At 40.5% G+C, this 19,608-nt stretch overlaps 1 protein-coding gene across 3 annotated transcripts in view; it reads left to right on the top strand.

The window, feature by feature from the left end:
• The window catches only part of LOC126194628 (intraflagellar transport protein 43 homolog), a 117,353-nt gene that overhangs the window by 87,672 nt on the left and 10,073 nt on the right, over positions 1–19,608 (top strand). For all 3 annotated transcript variants that reach the window (XM_049932794.1, XM_049932793.1, XM_049932795.1), the window contains one exon: positions 5,252–5,298. In XM_049932794.1, the coding sequence (XP_049788751.1) occupies positions 5,252–5,298 (47 nt within the window). The remainder of the gene's footprint in view (positions 1–5,251; positions 5,299–19,608) is intronic.

The raw sequence follows: 19,608 nt of genomic DNA, 5'->3' as shown, positions 1-19,608 counted from the left end.
GCTTGCTGCACTGTCTGTCAGGCTGAGTGTCAACCTCTTTAGGCCAGCCGTGGATGCGCTTTTATCACATGCTGTTGGATTATGTGTGCTCACACTGTAGGGTTACAACACTCCTTTCCCCTTTGGAAGTGTTCACTATGGAGATGTCCGTGTCTCTATCTGAGGGGGATGCTTACTAGAGCACGTGTTGTGCCACCACAGGAGAATGTGATATGAAATGTTGCAGGTGCAGTCAGACATAGTGGTCACTCCCCCACCAAAGAACATAAAGGAGCACTGGTGATGACAGTGCTGTATCCGTGTTAAATATGGGCAGGCACTCAGTGATGGAGGCAGCAGAGAAGATGGAAGTGGTGACAGCAGCAGGGGCTGCAGGGACAGAGATGGTCCAGTGCCTGACTACTTCACCCAGCAGTGGTGGCACCCAGAATGAAGACAACACTGGAGCTGGAGGAGGCGTGGACTGCACCACGGGGGGCAGTCCAAATGGTGCACCACGGCAGACAGTGCAGATGGTGGAGGCATCTGTGGGGGCGGAGATCTCTCTGGTGTGTAGTTGGTCACACGTGGACGGAGCCAATCGTAATGCCATGAAACTGAGCCATTGGCGGTGCAAACAGTGCAGAGGCAGCAGTCTCTGCAGTGACAGATGACCACTGGTATCCATTTAGGGCACTGGCCAAACCCGCAACCCAGACAACAGAACCCGGATGAATTGCTGCGAGGTGGGTGGCCAGGTGTCAACTGGAGCAGATGAAGCAGCATATGGGGCTGGGGCTGTGAAGCAGCTCCACTGGGCACAGTAGCTGACTGAAATGAATCTATTTGAACTCAAAAACCGATCGAGGGCTTCCTTGGGAGAACATTGAGCGATATATTTTTTTATCTGTGTTTTGAATGCCCAGGCCAGCTGTTCTGCCTCTCCATTGGCTTGGGGATAAAAGGGAGTGACCATAACATGCAGAACGCCACACTTTGTACAAATATCTTCAAAATCTTGAGACACAAACTGTGGCCCATTGTCCGTCACACGTGTATACAGCAATCCTTCTAAGGAAAAAAATCTTTGGGAGGACCATGACTGTACCTGCTGTGGATGCTTCCAGGCAGCAGACCACATACGGGAATTTTGAGAAAGTGTCAGCTACAATAAGCCAAAAGGAGTAAAAGAAAGACACACAAAATCAGCAAGAATATGCTCCCAGAGGCACTGGAGAATGGGCATAGGGAAAGAGAGACCAATGATGCCACCTGTTGGGTAGTGGTCTGCGGGCAGGTCATCACAACACACATTATCTCATTGTCAATACCCAGCCAAAACATGTGGTGACAGGCCAGCAACTTTGAATGAGACACACCCAAATGGTCCTGGTGGAGCAGGCGCACGATGTCCTGCCATGGGTGCCTACTCTTCAGTAGCCAACAGTAACACACCATCAAGAACTGAGAGGTGTTTGCAGAGAGCATAATAATTAAAAAATGGATTCGATGCTTGACCTGACAGTTTAACTGGCCATCCGTGGTGGACAAATTGAACAACCTGATTTAAGACAGGATCGGATGTGACAGCTGCCGAAATCCAAGAACTGGTAATGGGAAAACCATCCACAGTGGTTTGGGCTTCGGTGTTTAAATAGGAACACAACAGTTCATCTTGATCAAATACTGGATCAGGGACAGATGGCAGTCAAGAAAGAAGATCCGCATTTAGCGTGTTGTACTGTGAGTTGGAAATGAATGAAAACAGAGCCCAGCATTACAGATGGGCTGCTCTGTCCAGTAAAGCTGCCAAAGGATTGCAAAGAGAAACCAAAGGTTTATGGTCACTATTCACACGACCACGTGATACTTCAAAAGTGAAATAGAAATGGCTGACAATATTGTGATTGTCCGTGTTACATTTCAAACTGGTGGCCTGTAGCACTGTGAACAAGGCACGGAGGTTCCACAGATGTTCATCTATTGAGAAAACTGAGACTGCAGTATTGTCCAGGTAGTTAATATGCTCCAGAACAGAGGCCCTGAGTTGCCCCAAAATCCATCAGTAAATGGCAGGACGCTAGCCACACCAAATGGCAGGCATTGGTTTTGGTATAACCCGAGTGGGGTATTCACTGTGAGGACATATTTGGAATTGTAATGCAGAGGCAATTGTAAGTAGGCTTCTGACAAATCTACTTTGGAAGAATATTGGCCTCTGGAAAGCCATGCTCAAAATTCATCTGGATAGGGTGAGGGATAGATATCAGTAATAGACTGTGAACCAACAGATACTTTAAAATCACCACAGAGCCAAGAGTGCCATTAGGTCTTTCGACAATTATCAATGAAGCAAACCAATCACCAGAGGAGACAGGTATGATAATATTAGAAGATGTAAGTCGATCTAGTTTGACTTGCTCCTGTAAAGCTGCTGGGACCGGGTGGGCACAAACAAAATGTGGCCGCACCGTCGGTTTCATTGTGATGTGAGCCTTGATAGCAGTATTAATCACCAAACCTTATGAAAACAGCGAGGAGTATTCTGAGCACATCAAGTTTCTGGTACGGATCTTGATCCAATAGCAGACGCATTTCGTCAGAATTAGAGAACCGAAAATTTTTTAAGGCGTTTACCCCAAATAAGTTTCCGGTGTGGGCTTCATGCACTACTAGAAAGGTCAGAGGCCAAACAACTGCTCTGTATGCTATGGAACTAGAAAACAGTCCAAATATGGGTATTTGTTGTTTGTTGTAAGTCACCAACTGAGGAATGACTGAAGACAATGACAGTAATCGTAGATCCACCTATGTTTGGGAATTTTAACAAAGTTACTGCCGCAGCTGCGTACACTTGTACAGTAACTGAAACCGTGGCACAGCCAGGAGACACTGGCCGAGGGCATCGATGGTGAGTCACCAAAAACCATAAAAGACAACAACACCGATGAACGAACAATGAGACAACGTGACAGACCGATAAGTCCATAGTGGGAACCAAACCGAGAGCCTTACATAGCCATATCAAAAACTAAACAGTGCTGCATATAATGAACAAATGTGAGCAGAGTCATAACAGGACTGAGATCCAGGTTCCTGCGCTGCGAGCTTTATAGCGTGGCAGCGGGCGCCAATATGCTGGTGTGTCAGGCCCAGTCTGTGCCTAGCATTGAGGCAGTGACAGCAGTGCTTGCAAATACTAGGTGTGCCACCTAGCAGCTGTCGTCTGTGTCTGGGTGTTCTGGCAGACTTTTGAACCCGTCGGGCCCGAATACCAGAATTTGCATTTTTAACATCTTGTCCATCACACACACTTCAGTGGAGAATTTGTCTGGGGTTACCATCATTTGAGAAACACTGTTTACATCCATTTTCATGTCTGATGAAAGAGGTTGAGTGTTGCACAGAGGTGCAATATCTCACTTTTTCGTACAGTGGTTGGATGTCACCCAGCACTTCGGGCATGCGCCCTGCTCATGTTGAACAAAACGATAAGGGCACAACAGGAGAGGAGCACGCGGCCAGTGTTATGATGCTGACTGCTGTTGCTGCTTAGCACTGCACTGCCCCACGTGATTTGGGGACCACAGTCACGTGGCCATGACATCATCTCCCCACCCCCGTGAGATAACGAATGGCAACCGAGGAGGAGAAGAAGCTATGGTGGCTACTTCACACCAAGCTTCTATCCAATTTCCTGCTGTTCTAGATACATCCAAAGATTGAACAATGTTCAGAACATCTGTGTGAGAGGGATTTTCAAATTGTAAAGTGCATTCACAAACTTCTCTACTATGGGCCAGGAGTATTATAGCATCACAAACCATCGAATCAGCATACGAGTCCTGGTGGACCTCAGTAATGAACTGGCAATGACAGCTAAGCCCACAAAGTTCTGCTACCTGCTGTCTGAGCTCTCTATGACTGTTGCAGCTTCTTTTGACAATGGCAAATCTTAATGTGAGCAGCAATAACATATGTTTGCAATGATAATTAGAAGGCAACTGACAACATTCCACCAATAGAGAGACAAGCAGGTTCCTGAAGAGGAGCCAGCTGACACAAAAGCCAATAAACACACGAAGAAATCAGTGATAAAAATAAAGCCTTACATAAACTGGGGTCGATGATTGGAAAAACTTGAAAATGTTGTAGAAAGCATTTCTTATGTGCTGTGTCCCAATCCTCCACCGAATCATCATACAGAGGAAATTGTGGGAGTTGCATCAATGGTGTTGGAACCTGGCACAACAGCGAGGCTGCCACATTGTGTACGGCCATAGTGAGAACTTGTTGCTGGTTGGTGAGAGCTCACTGTTGTTCAACAAGAGATCGAAGAACTTCTTCCACTGACATGGTGGCTGTACATCGAACCAGTGAAATGAAACACACAGAGTGGAACACTGCATTCATCACCAAGTATGTTCTAACACTGTACAGACACAATATCACAACTGACACAAATAAAATTTATTGTACTTCCACATGAAGAGAGCCACAATAACAATGGATGAAGTACAGAATAGTACAAACTCTCATAACTGCATAACACATCAATATACAGTCTTATAGGTGAGCATACAATAAGCAAGTAAACATAAGTGAGACTGAGAGCCCAGCTCACCAAGCTCTTATCAGGCTGTCATGCACACGGCACAGCACTTGCTGTGCCATGTGTCCTGGTTGCAAGGTGACCTCTCCGGGCCAGCCGTGGAGGCACTTGTATTGCACACTATATGGTTACATGTGCTGTCACTATAGGGTTACGACAGTATGAATTCAGTCCTTGTAACTTTTTGTGTCTTACTCTTAATACTGCAGAATGATTTGTGTTTATTATGTTACTGTTTCTTCCATAATCTTCCTTTTTATGTGACTTATGCAGCATTTTCCTGTTAATGAAGAAACTTGTTTACACATCTGTAAACTCAATACACAAATGTTTTGTTTCTGTTTGTGTTCTATCAATCTTGCTTCGATTAGTTCAGCAGTTGATAAGTGTTATACATTGTTTATATTGATAGTATTTGTAAGTATGAGATTGTATGAATTGTCATAATTTCTCTTTATTTGCAAGATATAAAGAAGATAGATTTGCTACATTGAATGTAAACCTGAAATTTATTTTAAGGAAAAGTTAAATTTAAGTTTTCTATGTTGCCCAGTATTATATGTGCAGTTAATGCCACTTGAAAACTCTCCTGCAACAGTTTATCTGATTACTTTTTATGCATATGTATTGCTCATTCATTCTTTTTTTTTTTTTTTCCAGGGAACGGTTCAGAAGAACAGATGATGTTAAGGATGACTCTGATGATGGTATGTGCATAGAAGATATATAGAGCAGAAAATTTCCAAAATGAAATTTCTGAAAGAAACTCTTCCACTATTTAGGAATTAGGAAATATGAACATGTTAACTTAAGAATCCAGATGTACTCCCAGCCAGAAAGGAAGAAAGAAAGAAAGAAAGAAGGGTTGGAGGGGATGGTGTTATTCCTGGACTCAGTAGCAAAGTCACATAAGAATCAAAGAATACACATGAGAATTGGGCAAAATGGAAGTTTAAGTAATATGCTGACAATTGGCAAGATGTGATAACCTGGGAGCTTAGTTAGGTGTATAGTTATTTACATGTTCTGTCAATCATAAGTGCAAAAATGCTGCATCATGTATAGAACATGGCAGTAGGTTTATGTTTACTCATACCTAGCATTCAAGATTTAATGACTATCCACATCCAGCAATATTCAGTATTACGTCTTTTCCCATTACCCTGTTATTATGAATAGTCATATATCCACCTTGAACAGAAGTGAGTGAAGTGTATTTTTTCTAACTTACCAGAAAACAAGCAATTTTTTATATTCCTTTTATCATTTCTTCTGCTGTTTTTATTGGGTTTGATTTTGAGTACTTTGTAGGGACATGGAGTCAACAAGTTAGCAATAAGGGATAACAGATTAAAACAGCAAGAGAGGCCATAAAATATATGAAACAAAAATGTGGCTTTATTGAAAGAAAATTTCACTTGAGAAAACTATAAAATTATGAGACAGAATTGCTAGGCAATGCTTATCTTCAGCAAACAACAAGTTTAGTACTGCTGTGTAATGTACAGATCTTTTGAAAGCGTACTGCATGCAGGACAGATCATTCATTGAAAAGTCATGAAACTAAATAGAATTTTTGTAATTAGATTAATTTTCCTTGGAGAATGGATACCGCTACTGAATTGCCTGCATGGAGGACCATCTGTTGGATGGTGTGAAGTAATTTCTACATTCACCATTAAATTATTATTATTATTGCACATTTTTGCCTCCAGGACAGTGGTTAACTTGAATTTTACATGATTATTCATTTTTCCTGGTTTCCTTCTTCTTTTTCTCTTCCCGAAACCTCTTCATTCTTTGGCTGTGTTCTTTTTCCTTTTCTCTGTCCATATTTTGCCTGTTTTCTTCCCTTCTTTTATTTCAGATTTCATGTTCATAATCATGTTTCTGAACTTGTCTCTTGTCTTATATTTCAATACTGACCCATGCTCGTATAAGGTCTTCTTGTATTTCTTGAAACCAATTGGTTTTTTGATTGAACTGTTTACTACAACAAAAATCTGCTTTGTGTGTCTGTTGTTGTTCTTCTATGTATGTTTTCATAGAATGTTAGTCGGCATTTTCTGATCATGTCTGTGAGCCTGTCTGTGCATTCACATAATTCTTTGGTTGGTCTCCTTGTCCATATATCATTGCTGTATAGTGCACCAAAAATTTCTCTGAGGATTTTATGTTCTGTTTCTTCTGTCTCTGTGATGCCCAGTGCTCTGATCGTGGTTGTTTCTGATGCGTAAAGTGTTTCTGGTAATACAACTGTTTAGTAGTGTCTGAGTTTGGCCTGTCTTGAAATATTTCTTTTATTGTAGTGTTTCGACATCAGTTTGCATGTTTTCTGAAGTTTTTTTGTTCTTTCTGTGCTGGATGCCTTGTTTGATACTTGAATTTTTCCACTCTGTTAATCTTTCCATATTTTGTGTCGATGGCTTGGTTGTTATGTTCTTTCTTTCTATGCATTGCATTTTGTCTCTTGATATCTGTAGTACTGTTTTGGCAGAGACTTCACGTAAGTATTACAGTGCTTTGTGTCTATTGTTGCTGAGTATTGTCAGATCATCTGCAAATACTAGGCATTTTATGATCATCTTGTTTGGACATGTTCTTCCTAACGGAATTCCTGTTACTTTTTCTTCCCATAATTTTGTCCAAGACAGTGTTGAATAAAGGCAGCGAGAGACCATCTCCTTGTTTGGAGCAGCCACATCAGTTGCTACCTTGCAGTCAAGCCATTTGCACCGTGAGCATCGGGCAGTGTGACTACCGATCATAATGTTGTAAGCTTTGTTGTTCATTTTCTGTATTTGTTTTACAGAACTCGCATCCAGCATCTCTCATTTTCTTGAATCTTCTCAATGAAACATTCCTCACTGCCTCTAGGGCTGGATGTATTTTTGTTTGGTTTTCATTGTTTTTCGATGTACTTCATATTTCAGTCTTTGTCCTACTGCGAGGTGGCATTTTGCCACATTACTCAGAATTGTTGGTGCATTTTGTAAAACACTGTGATAGGACTGTCTCACATTTGTTTCTTTTCTACAATATATTCAAAGTTAATCACATTTACTGGCCATCATTGATTGTAGCTTTCCACTGTTCCTTTTTCTTTAAACAATCAGTTAGGTGACAAAACACCTGTAAAGAGAAGAATGCCTATGCCTTCATGGTCCAGGGACAGAAGATTGACAGATGAATGTGGCTTCCTGTTTGATAGGGAAACAGTGATAGGAAGTACATACCCCAGTCTAGCAGACAGTTACAGCTGAAGCTTTCAGAACAATTAGCTCCTTCCTCATGATGGAGGGGGGGGGGGGGGGGTCTTTGGGGAAGGTGAAAAAGGAGGAGCTCACTCAGACCCAAGGATGAGACAGATCCACCTGTCACAACTATCACTTAATAATATTGTAATAACCTTGCTTACATTCAGTGCCAGTAGATCACTAAATTTTTACATTAGATAAATTTTCTGCTATTGCTATGCTATTAGCATTTCTCATTACATAGTTCATGACAGTTAATCGAACAATGGAAAATCCAGGATTGAATAATGATAATATTATGAAAAGGATAGAGTGCTACCATAAAGTGATGTTGAGTTGCAGAAAGACAGAACAAAAGGTGTGCTAAACAAGTAAGCTTGCGAACAAAAGGCCTTCTTCTGGAGCAGACAAAACACACGCGCGCGCACACACACACACACACACACACACACACACACACACACACACACGTGCGTCTACTGTCTCTAGCTGGCCTCAGCAGCCGGAGACATGTCATGTGTGTGAGAGTTGTGTTTGCATGAATGAGTGTGTATTTTGTCTACTCCAGAAGAAGGCCTTTTGGCTGAAAGCTTACTTGTTTAGCAGTCTTTTTGTTGTGCCTGTCTACCACTCAATGTAGCAATCTACAGGTTTCATAATATTGTCATAAAAATTAAAGCTATTCACACACAGTGTTCCATCAAACAGAACAGTTATCTGACCACGCAACAAATTGCCTTAACCATAGTCGAATATCAATGTTCCAGTGCCTGCTGCAGTCATAAGTAATAGTGTTTTTAGGTCAGCATGGGGACAAGTAGAGGTTGTCTGCAGTGGAGTCCCATGAACAACAATGTGTGCTGAATGCCATGATCCAAAACACTTGCGTCTCCACTGTCTTCACATTCACCACAGACTTATATCTATCCTGCCTTACAGACCTGAGCTACACATTCCCTGATTAGATGTGGATGTCCAACAACTTGTGGCCTACTCATAGTTTCACTGTCATTAAACCACACTCCATAGATGCTCAGGACAGTAGCATGTGAACAATCTATCAGGTTTGCCATTTCTGAGATGCTCATTCACATGCAGTTTGCCATAAGAGGCTGCCCTTTGTCAAAGTTGATTTTTGGCAGTAGATGTCCCCATTTGTGGCCAGTATCATCACTAGAATGATTTTGCATGTGTCTCTTTTCCACTTATATGCTTCCCTTACCATTGCTAGACTACAGGCTTTCATTGCAGGTGTTTGCTTTATTGCTGATATTTGTTTTATGGTCATAAGGTTGTGGTCTGAGGCATAATTCTCTGCCTAATGTTTTCTCTTACACTGCTGGAGACATCGTTAGAGGCTTTAATGACTCAAAAGCTGTTACAGACTCAAAAAAGCTCAGCAAGCCAAACTGTTTACAAGTATCAATGCAATAGTCAGTTCACGACATCATCAGGCTGCTGCCTGAGACTACAGAGTCACACCAACATATGCTGTGGACTTCGTAGTGGGGAAGAGTTGGCACTGTTTGTTTCATTTAGCACTAAGGTGCCCAACTTGTCTAATTTCATTCCAAATTTCTGAACTTTTTTGAGTCTGTAATGGCTTTATGAGTCATTAAGGCATCTGATAATGTCTTCAGCAGCAGAAGACAAAACATTTGGCTGAGAATTATGTCTTAGACCATGACCATATGCCCATAAATCAAATATCAGCAATGAGGGTCTTATGGTCATTTATTGCTTGTTTCACATTACGTGAATCAAAAAGGTTGCCTCTGTGTCTGACCAGAACTGAGATATTACCTTCATGAGATGCTCTCTGATTAACTGGACTAGGTAATATTAAGATAAGGTATTTAGAACAACATCACAAAATCCTTGTCACAAGCACCTGACCTAATCACTTGAGTCTCACAGTCCGTACTAGGAAGCTGAAAACACCTTCTAATAATGTAGAAAAATCAGGAAATTCACACAAGACCTTCTTCAGATGTTCTCTCTGTTGGTCTGTCAGTAAGGCCCGTGAAGCAAAGGGTCTATAAAAGCAAGTACACACAGAATGTATTTGAAATGTTTCTTCAACATTTACCAACACTTACACCAGACAGAAGTAGGATTGTGCAGTTTGATTCAAAATTACCCCAAAGATGCAAGTTTGAGGAGGACTTGATCTATTTCAGTGAATTCTTGGAAACTCATTTATGTTAAACTATTTCTGGAAGATATGTAATGATATTTACAAATTGATGTTATATTACCTCATAGTTTATCATTCTTTTGGCTCCTCCTTTCCTGAAGTTGAAATTGCACTGAAGATTTTTCTCATTCCTGTGGTTAAAACTTGCTGTGCTAAACTTTTATTTTTTAATCAAGAACAAAGTAAGAGACAGCATGGGGCAAATAAGGCTTAATTCCTTCTCTCTGCTGCAAGATGTTTGAGACAAGCAAAATACTCTCACACTTTAAAGGAATATAATAATTTTAATTTCAAACAAAACAGCTGCTGACAGTTGTGAATACTGTCAAACCATCAGTTTAATGAGTCATGGTTGCAAAATTTTGGCACAATTATTTGCGGAAGAATGGAAAAACTGGTAGAAGCTGACTCAGGGAAGATCAATTTGGGTTCTGGAGAAATGAAGGAAAACCCGTGGCAATAGCGGCCCTGTAATTTATCCTAGAAGATAGGGTGAAGAAAGGCAAACCTACATTTCCTGTATTTGTAGATGTAGAAAAAAATTTTTATAATGCTGACTGGAATACATTTTTTAAAATTCTGAAGGTAGCTGGGATAAAATTCAAGTACTAAAAACTTACCTTCGACTTGTACAGAACCCAGACTACAGTTATAAGGGTTGGCGAGAGACATGAAAGAAAGGCCAAAATTGAGGTGGAGGGGGGGAGGAGAGATAGGGTTGCAGCCTATCTCCAATATTATTTAATTTGTACATTGAGCAAGTGCTAAAGCAAACCAAAGATAAGTTTGGAAAAAGAATTAAAGTTCATGGAGAAGAAATAAACCTTTAAGGTTTGCCAGTGAAATTATAATGGCAAAGGACTTGAAAGACCAATTGAACGGAATGCATAGTGTATTGAAAAGAATTGGGTAATGGAGTGTAATTGAATTATACCAAGTAATGCTGAGGGAATTAGATTAAGAAACGAGAAAATATCAGTATTAGTTGAGTTTTGGAATTTGGACAGTGAAATAACTGATGAAGCTGAAGTAGATTGGCAATACCAAGAACAGCATTTCTGAAAAAGAGGAATTTATTAGCATTAAATATGAATTTAACTCTTAGGAAATCTTTTCTGAAGGTGCTTGTCTGGAGTGTAACCTTGTATAGAAGTGAAGCATGGACAATAAGTAGTTCTGCTCAGATAAGGAGAAGACAGAAGCTTTTGAAATATGATACTATATAAGAACACTGAATGTTAGTTGGTTAGATCAAATAGCAAATGAGAAGGTAGTGACTCAGATTGGGGACAAAGGAATTTGTGGTACAGCTTTATTAAAACAAGGAACTGGTTGATAGAACACATCCTGAGACATCAATGAATTGTCAATTTGGTAATGGAAGGAGGTGTGGAGGGTAAGGCTTGCACACGATAGATTAATGGAGAGTTGCGTCAAAGTAGTCTTCGGACTGAGGTCCTCAACAGGAACAACTTGCTCAAGAAAATGAACAGCTCAACACTAACCAATGAGTATGTGATTGCTAGGTCTTGTAAATTTAAATGAAATCTGCTGAGTGTATGTGTCGTTTGTAATGTTTTATACACTTATGTAGTAAAAAATGTATGTAACAGACAATATGGAATCTTGTACCAATGTTATTGATTATCTCAGTAAATTGTGTGTGTTGACTAGAGCTTCCTCATCAAAGCATGAAGTTAAGCTACTGTTCTAGGTCTTATGTTTAAAACCATGGTCACTCATCTGAAAGTGCAACAGATGTGTGTGTGCACATGTTGGCAAGTTTTACAATGTCTTCAGATACTGTGTTGTCCCAATGGATGACATAGAAATAAACATCCCTGGTCCTGAAAAGCAATTGAAGCAGCTGAAAAGGAATAAGGTACCAGACCCTGATGCAATCCCAGTTCTGTTTTAGGACCCATCCATAAATTATCTTTCATGAATTTCATGGTTTATGTAGTCCCCCCCCCCCTCAAACCCTGCCCCCCCCCACCCCCACCCCGCTCCTCCTTGCCACAGGTGGTCACATTTGTGTGACCTGCTTCTCCCCTGGAGTGACATAACATATTTTGCACTTTTTAGAAATTATTAAATTAAAACAGTGGTCCCAAAATTATTCATGTGTTTCTATACAAAATATTTTGTTTTTCATAAAATTAAGAATAAATCAAACGTTTTGGAAAATTTACAAAACATAACAAATGAAACAAATGATACAAAATTTAATCATCTTGTGTTCAAGGACTTTGAGCCATTCCTTTATATTATTTATGATTGCCATAGCAGTCACTTTGTTCTCGATTTGGCTGTTAGGAACATTCAGTGTGTCGACATCATCTTCATCCAACCATATAGCATCTTCATTGTTTATCAAAGAACTTCCCTAACACATCTAGTTGCAATCCTTTGAGGCTGAATCTTTGTGATGGGCAAAAACTGTTGTTGGCTCTAATGTGAATGCATGTGTTGGGAGTGGCACTGTATGATGAAAAATATGTTCCACACATCATTTAAATAAGTATGCATTGATACTGGGGCAATAGACATCATACGGAATTGGATTCACATATGATGACCCTTAGAGATCCAAAGATAGCTATAGTGACAGCAGAGCAAATTTACCTTTGGAGTCTTCATTTACTATGCGTGCGTACATACCCAACTTTAGTCTGAAACCCCTCTCATAATAATTGCCACAGGCTAGATCGTCGCACACCGCAACAAGCGACAACCTTACATTTTACAATTTGTAAAAAGTACTGTGATTCATGTACGTGATTTGCATACTAAGTATTGTCATTTTTCAGTGTCCTAGCCTGTATGATATTCAGTCTGGTATCTGTTGGCCCAAAGTATTTGGCAACCACAGGAAAATCGTCAATGACCAATTGACTTCAAATATTAGCCAACATGGTGCCTGCACTCTCAAAATTCCATTTTTCTAGCTCCAATTTTGTAGTTCTATCACCGGAATCAAGATCTGAACCAAAACTTTTTTAACACACACCAGTAAGCTCACAACTAACAGGCAACGTTCGTCATTCCACTTTGTTAAATACACTTCTTCCCGGAGCATTTGTGTCAATATGAATAGCATCCATGTCAAAATCTTTGAAATGATGTACAGCTGAAACTCACTTGTTTTGTGGATTTTCATCAGGGCCACCATCACAAGTGAAAATAAACATTCCTTTTACAAAACCTTCAGTTCTCATTAACTTTTCAAAAGCTGGTGATTCAGAAAGTATGTCTGTGTCACGAGTCTCTGCAATAGAGGAAGATTTTTTTCCACTATGAATCACTTTGAATGTAGGCCCAGAGTGTGTCAACTACAGATTGCAGGTTTACTACAATACCTACATACACGGAGGTAATAAGTACATGTTTCTCAGTGACCATGAAATCATGATCCAGTAATTTTACATGGTAGTGAAGGTGCATTAATATTGGTGCTTGAGTATTTGCTGTAATATCTATTGGTACATGTGTTTGTCATTTATAGATAAAATAAACACTTGATCAGGGTCCCAGACTGAAGCCAAGGATTAAGGTTTCTTATAATAATGCCAACTAGCTCTGCAGATGATGAAGAAATTGATGAAATGTATCATGAGATAAAAGAAATTATTCAGGTAGTGAAGGGAAATGAAAATTTAATAGTCATGGGTGACTGGAATTCGAGACTAGGAAGAGAGAGAGAAGGAAACATACTAGGTGAATATGGATTGGGGGTAAGAAATGAAAGAGGAAGCCGCCTTGTAGAATTTTGCACAGAGCATAACTGGCAGAATTTGCACAGAGCGTAGCTTAATCATAGCTAACACTTTGTTCAAGAATCATAAAGGAAGGTTGTATACATGGAAGAATCCTGGAGATACTAGAAGGTATCAGATAGATTATATAATAGTAAGAAAGAGGTTTAGGAACCAGGTTTTGAATTGTAAGACATTTCCAGGGGCAGATGTGGACTCTGACCACAATCTATCGGTTATGAACTGTAGATTAAAACTGAAGAAACTGCAAAAAGGTGGGAATTTAAGGAGATGGGACCTGGTTAAACTGACTAAACCAGAGGTTGTACAGAGTTTCAGGGAGAGCACAAGGGAACAATTGACAGGAAAGGGGAAAAGACATACAGTAGAAGAAGAATGGGTAGCTCTGAGGGATGAAGTAGTGAAGGCAGCAGAGGATCAAGTAGGTAAAACGATGGGGACTGGTAGAAATCCTTGGGTAACAGAAGAAATATTGAATTTAATTGATGAAAGGAGAAAAATATAAAAATGCAGTAAATGAAGCAGGCAAAAAGGAATACAAACATCTCAAAAATGAGATCGACAGGAAGTGCAAAATGGCTAAGCAGGGATGGCTAGAGGACAAATGTAAGGATGTAGAGGCTTATCTCACTAGGGACAAGATAGATACTGCCTACAGGAAAATTAGAGAGACCTTTGGAGAAAAGAGAGCCACTTGTATGAATATCAAGAGCTCAGATGGAAACCCGTTCTAAGCAAAGAAGGGAAAGAAGAAAGGTGGAAGCAGTATACAGAGGGTCTATACAAGGGCGATGTACTTGAGGACAATATTATGGAAATGGAAGAGGACGTAAATGAAGATGAAATGGGAGATATGATACTACATGAAGAGTTTGACAGAGGACTGATAGACCTGAGTCGAAACAAGGCCCCGGGAGTAGACAACATTCCATTAGAACTACTGACGGCCTTGGGAGAGCCAGTCCTGGCAAAACTCTACCATCTGGTGAGCAAGATGTATGAGACAGGCGAAATACCCTCAGACTTCAAGAAGAATATAATAATTCCAATTCCAAAGAAAGCAAGTGTTGACAGATGTGAAAATTACCGAACTATCAGTTTAATAAGTCACAGCTACAAAATAGTAACACAATTTCTTTACAGGCGAATCGAAAAACTGGTACAAGCCGACCTTGGGGAAGATCAGTTTGGGTTCTGCAGAAATGTTGGAACACGTGAGGCAATACTGACCTTACGACTTATCTTAGAAGAAAGATTAAGGAAAGGCAAACCTACATTTCTAGCATTTTTAGACTTACAGAAAGCTTTTGACAGTATTGACTGGAATACTCTCTTTCAAATTCTAAAGGTGGCAGGGGTAAAGTACAGGGAGCGAAAGGCTATTTACAATTTGTACAGAAACCACATGGCAGTTATAAGAGTCAAGGGGCACGAAAGGAAAGCAGTGGTTGGGAAGGGAGTGAGACAGGGTTGTAGCCTACCCCCTATGCTATTCAATCTGTATATTGAGCAAGCAGTAAAGGAAACAAAAGAAAAATTCGGAGTAGGTATAGAAATCCATGGAGAAGAAATAAAAACTTTGAGGTTCGCCGATGACATTGTAATTCTGTCAGATAAAGCAAAGGACTTGGAAGAGCAGTTGAACAGAATAGACAGTGTCTTGAAAGGAGGATATAAGATGAACATCAACAAAAGCAAAACGAGGATAATGGAATGCAATCGAATTAAGTCAGGTGATGCTGAGGGAATTAGATTAGGAAATGAGACACTTAAAGTAGTAAAGTAGTTTTGCTGTTTGGGGAGCAAAATAACTGATGATGGTCGAAGTAGAGAGGATATAAAATGTAGACTGGCAATGGCAAGGAAAGTGGTTCTGAAGAAGAGAAATGTGTTAACATCGAGTAGAGATGTAAGTGTCAGGAAGTCGTTTCTGAAAGTATTTGTAGTGAGTGTAGCCATGTATTGAAGTGAAACATGGACGATAAATAGTTTGGATAAGAAGAGAATAGAAGCTTTCGACATGTGGTGCTACAGAAGAATGCTGAAGATTAGATGGGTAGATCACATAACTAAGGAGGAGGTATTGAATAGAATTGGAGAGAAGAGGAGTTTGTGGCTAAACTTGACAAGAAGAAGGGACCGGTTGGTAGGACATATTCTGAGGCATCAGGGGATCACAAATTTAGCATTGGATGGCAGTGTGGAGGGTAAAAATTGTAGAGGGAGACCAAGAGATGAATACACTAAGCAGATTCAGAAGGATGTAAGTTGAAGTAAGTACTGGGAGATGAAGAAGCTTGCACAGGATAGAGTAGCATGGAGAGCTGTATCAAACCAGTCTCAGGACATGAAGACCACAACAACAACAACATAATAACTATACAGAATTTGCCATCTGTATTTTTACATTAAATGTAGAGACTGGTTTCCACAATTTAACAGAAATATTTACCATGTGATTTTTTCCTTCCTCTGTGCTGATTTGTCTCGGAACAAGTCTTAAATAATATCCCAATTGATTGGGAGTAGGCCTATAGCCTCGTTTACATAGTTTGGCTTGTAAGTCATCCAATTTTTTTGCAGCATCCTGTAATTTCAGTGCAATCATCATCTGCATCACCAAAAACTGCAATCTCTTTTATAACAATTTTATTCCTAAAAGTGTTCCGACTAGTCTCTGATTTAGGTACTGTTTGAGGTAACTGGCTTCCACTTTGTTGCATACTAAAATCTTTAGTGTCTTCTGGTATGCCACATATGCTTTCTTCCTGCAATTAAAAGTAAGCATTTAAAATGTTGAATAGGAGCATTTCACACAATTTGTGTACTCATTCATCCTAAAAATCCGGCTTCATGATAGTGAATACTTTACTGGAGTCGACCCACCACCTTCTGAGAGTACCTCCAACAGATAGACAGAATGATGTGGTTGCTGATTTTGTTTTGTCATAAGTAGTGTGCAACAACTAAATGTAACTGACTGGGTTGTTCAGGTTTTCAATTTGCCATAGAAAAAAAAAATATATTTTTAGCAGTGGAGAACGAAATGTTAAAATTGTGAAACTCAAACTTACTTTTAACCCAAAGGCTAAAATTTTTGAAAAAAGCTGATTTCACAAGTGTTCTTCGTCAGATAGTGAGAGAGGAAGTTCAGAAGCCACTTGGATTGCATGGTGAGCCAAAAACCAAGACGCTCCAAGAGGTCATAAGGGAGGAACTGGAACGGACATTGAACCCAATCTCTCGTCATTCATTTCCCTTTAAAACAGTAAAAAGGTCGAAATCCAGGTGAAGTTACATTCCTACAATGCTGCATGAGGAACCTGTTTGGTCACCAAGGAAGACTGATGTCTGGAGGACCCAGGATAACCAACCAGTAATGTTTCCACTGCAGATGACTGGGACGTGAGATGCGCTATTGTCAAGAAAGGCGGCGGATATTTGATGATGCCTGCACCAGAAAACAACAGAGAGACATTAGCCGACGCCATCTCTGGGACGACGAAGATGAACAAGAAGATGTGGGTGCAGGACGACATAGGTCACCATCGCCGCAAGCTAGCCACTCGAGAGGACTCTCCTCATCACGCCGATCAAGGTCTCCATTGCCATTTAGAAGCTCCAGCCGATCACCTTCCTTGGAGGTGAGACCGTCGAAGAGAAAAATCCTCCACCGTCAATCACTACATAAATGGTAGGAAATTACATCGATATCCTCATGTATGACCAACCAGTCTGAGCTCTTGTGGATTCTGCAGCATCATATTCAGTCATTTCGCAGAAGTACCATTTCCAGTTGCAGAAAACCATATTTGTCGACAGCAAAACATCTCTGTTGAAGGTGGCTAGTGAGAAGTATGTAAAACCTACAGGAATATGTGCCATTCGTGTGGGTATAAGTGGCCATTCACAGCCCTTAGAATTCATTGTCTTACAAGAGTGTAATCATGATGTCATTCTTGGATGGGACTGTTTGAAAGCTTCTCAAGCAATTATAGATTGTGGACGCTCTAAGATTATGTTAGACGAGATGAGATACTGTGGACAGGAAGATGCGCGTCCGAGTGTGTGGAGACTATGTGTGCTGGATGAAGTGATCATTCCTGCAGTCAGTGCTAGAAAGGTAGCTGTCCTGTCATGCCATGCATCAACCCATGGATCTTGTAGTGGAATTTAAGAGAAGCATACCACTGAAGAATAACTTGGTCATCCCAGCCTCTGTCGTCTCGTTTCAGAATGGATTTGGTGAATTGTGGATAGTTAACTGTCTCCAAGAACCGCAGATCCTTCGAAGATGCATGGGCATAGCAAACGCTGAGCCATTAATTGCAGAACAGCTGAGCGTCATAGAAACCTCCCATGCCGTGTCTGTGGGCACAATTAGTGCTACCACTAGGAGACAAGGTCTTCTAACTCGTCTATCACCAGATCTCACTAAGGAACAACAGAAGAAGCTACTTGCCATTCTTCAAGAGTTCTCTGAATGCTTCAATCCATAGGTGAAGAGCAAATTAGACAAATCGATGGTGAAGCACCGGATTAGCACTGGAGCCCATCAACCAATAAGCCAGCAACGGAACATCGAATAATTCGCGATGAGGTAGAGAAAATGATGAAAAATGACATCATTCAGCCATTGCAGAGCCCCATGGTTGTCACCACTGGTTCTCGTCAGGAAGAAGGATGGCTGTTGGCGCTTTTGTGTTGATTACAGGAACCTTAACAAGATAACTAAAAAGGACGTTTACCCTCTTCCATGAATTGATGATACACTAGATTGTCTGAAGGGGGCTAAGTTTTTCTCAAGCATGGACATGTACTCAGGATACTGGCAAATTGTAGTAGATGAGGCTGATCATGAGAAAACTGCATTCATCACCCCTGAGGGCCTGTATGAGTTTAAGATAATGCCACTTGGTTTGTGTAATGCACCAGCAACTTTTGAACGAATGACAGATAATCTTCTGTCACCTGAAGTGGTCGTTGATGAACACATAAAAAGACAGGGCCATTCTTAAGTGACTCCAACAAGCTGGACTGAAACTTGATCCAAGAAAATGTCTCTTTGGAGCAAAAGATAGCAAAATACTTGGGCATCTTGTGTCAAATGAAGGTGTGCAGCCAGACCCAGAAAAAGTGAGAGCTATAACAGAATTTCCTATTCCTAAAAGTATTAGAGATGTGAGAAGCTTCCTCGGATTATGTTCTTATTACCGTCGTTTTATCAAAGACTTTTGTATCAAAGCCAGGCCACTCCAAGAGCTGTTAAAAGCTGATGCTAAATTTATCTGGGGTGGTGCTCAGCAAGATTCTTTCGATGTGCTGGGAAAAGCTCTGACGACTGACCCTGTACTTGGTTTGTATGATGAGAGAGCACCTACAGAACGACAAACAGATGCCAGTGAGTATGGGATCGGTGCTGTTCTGGTGCAAATTTCGGATGGAAAAGAGAAGGTTATAACCTATGCTCATAGGACACTTACAAAAGCAAGAGAAACTACTCAACTACAGAAAGAGAATGTCTGTGGTCTGGGCCATTTGCATATTTCAACAGTATCTCTGTGGAAGGTCATTCACAGTTGTTACAGAGCATCATTCATTTTGTTGGTTGAGAGGTCTTATGGATCCAACAGGATGACTCACCAGGTGGGCACTACGTCTTCAAGAGTATGACATTACCATAGTGTAAAAAAGTGGGAGAAAACACCAAGATGCCGACTGTCTCTCAAGAAACCCAGAAACCCTGTGCAAGACCATTAAGACTTCGATGAAGATAGTGGCTGTCTC

This window comes from Schistocerca nitens, chromosome 7 (assembly GCF_023898315.1).
Source record: "Schistocerca nitens isolate TAMUIC-IGC-003100 chromosome 7, iqSchNite1.1, whole genome shotgun sequence".
Lineage (NCBI taxonomy): Eukaryota > Metazoa > Arthropoda > Insecta > Orthoptera > Acrididae > Schistocerca > Schistocerca nitens.
Note: the sequence above shows the minus strand (reverse complement) of the source record. Positions and strands in the feature narration are given on the sequence as shown.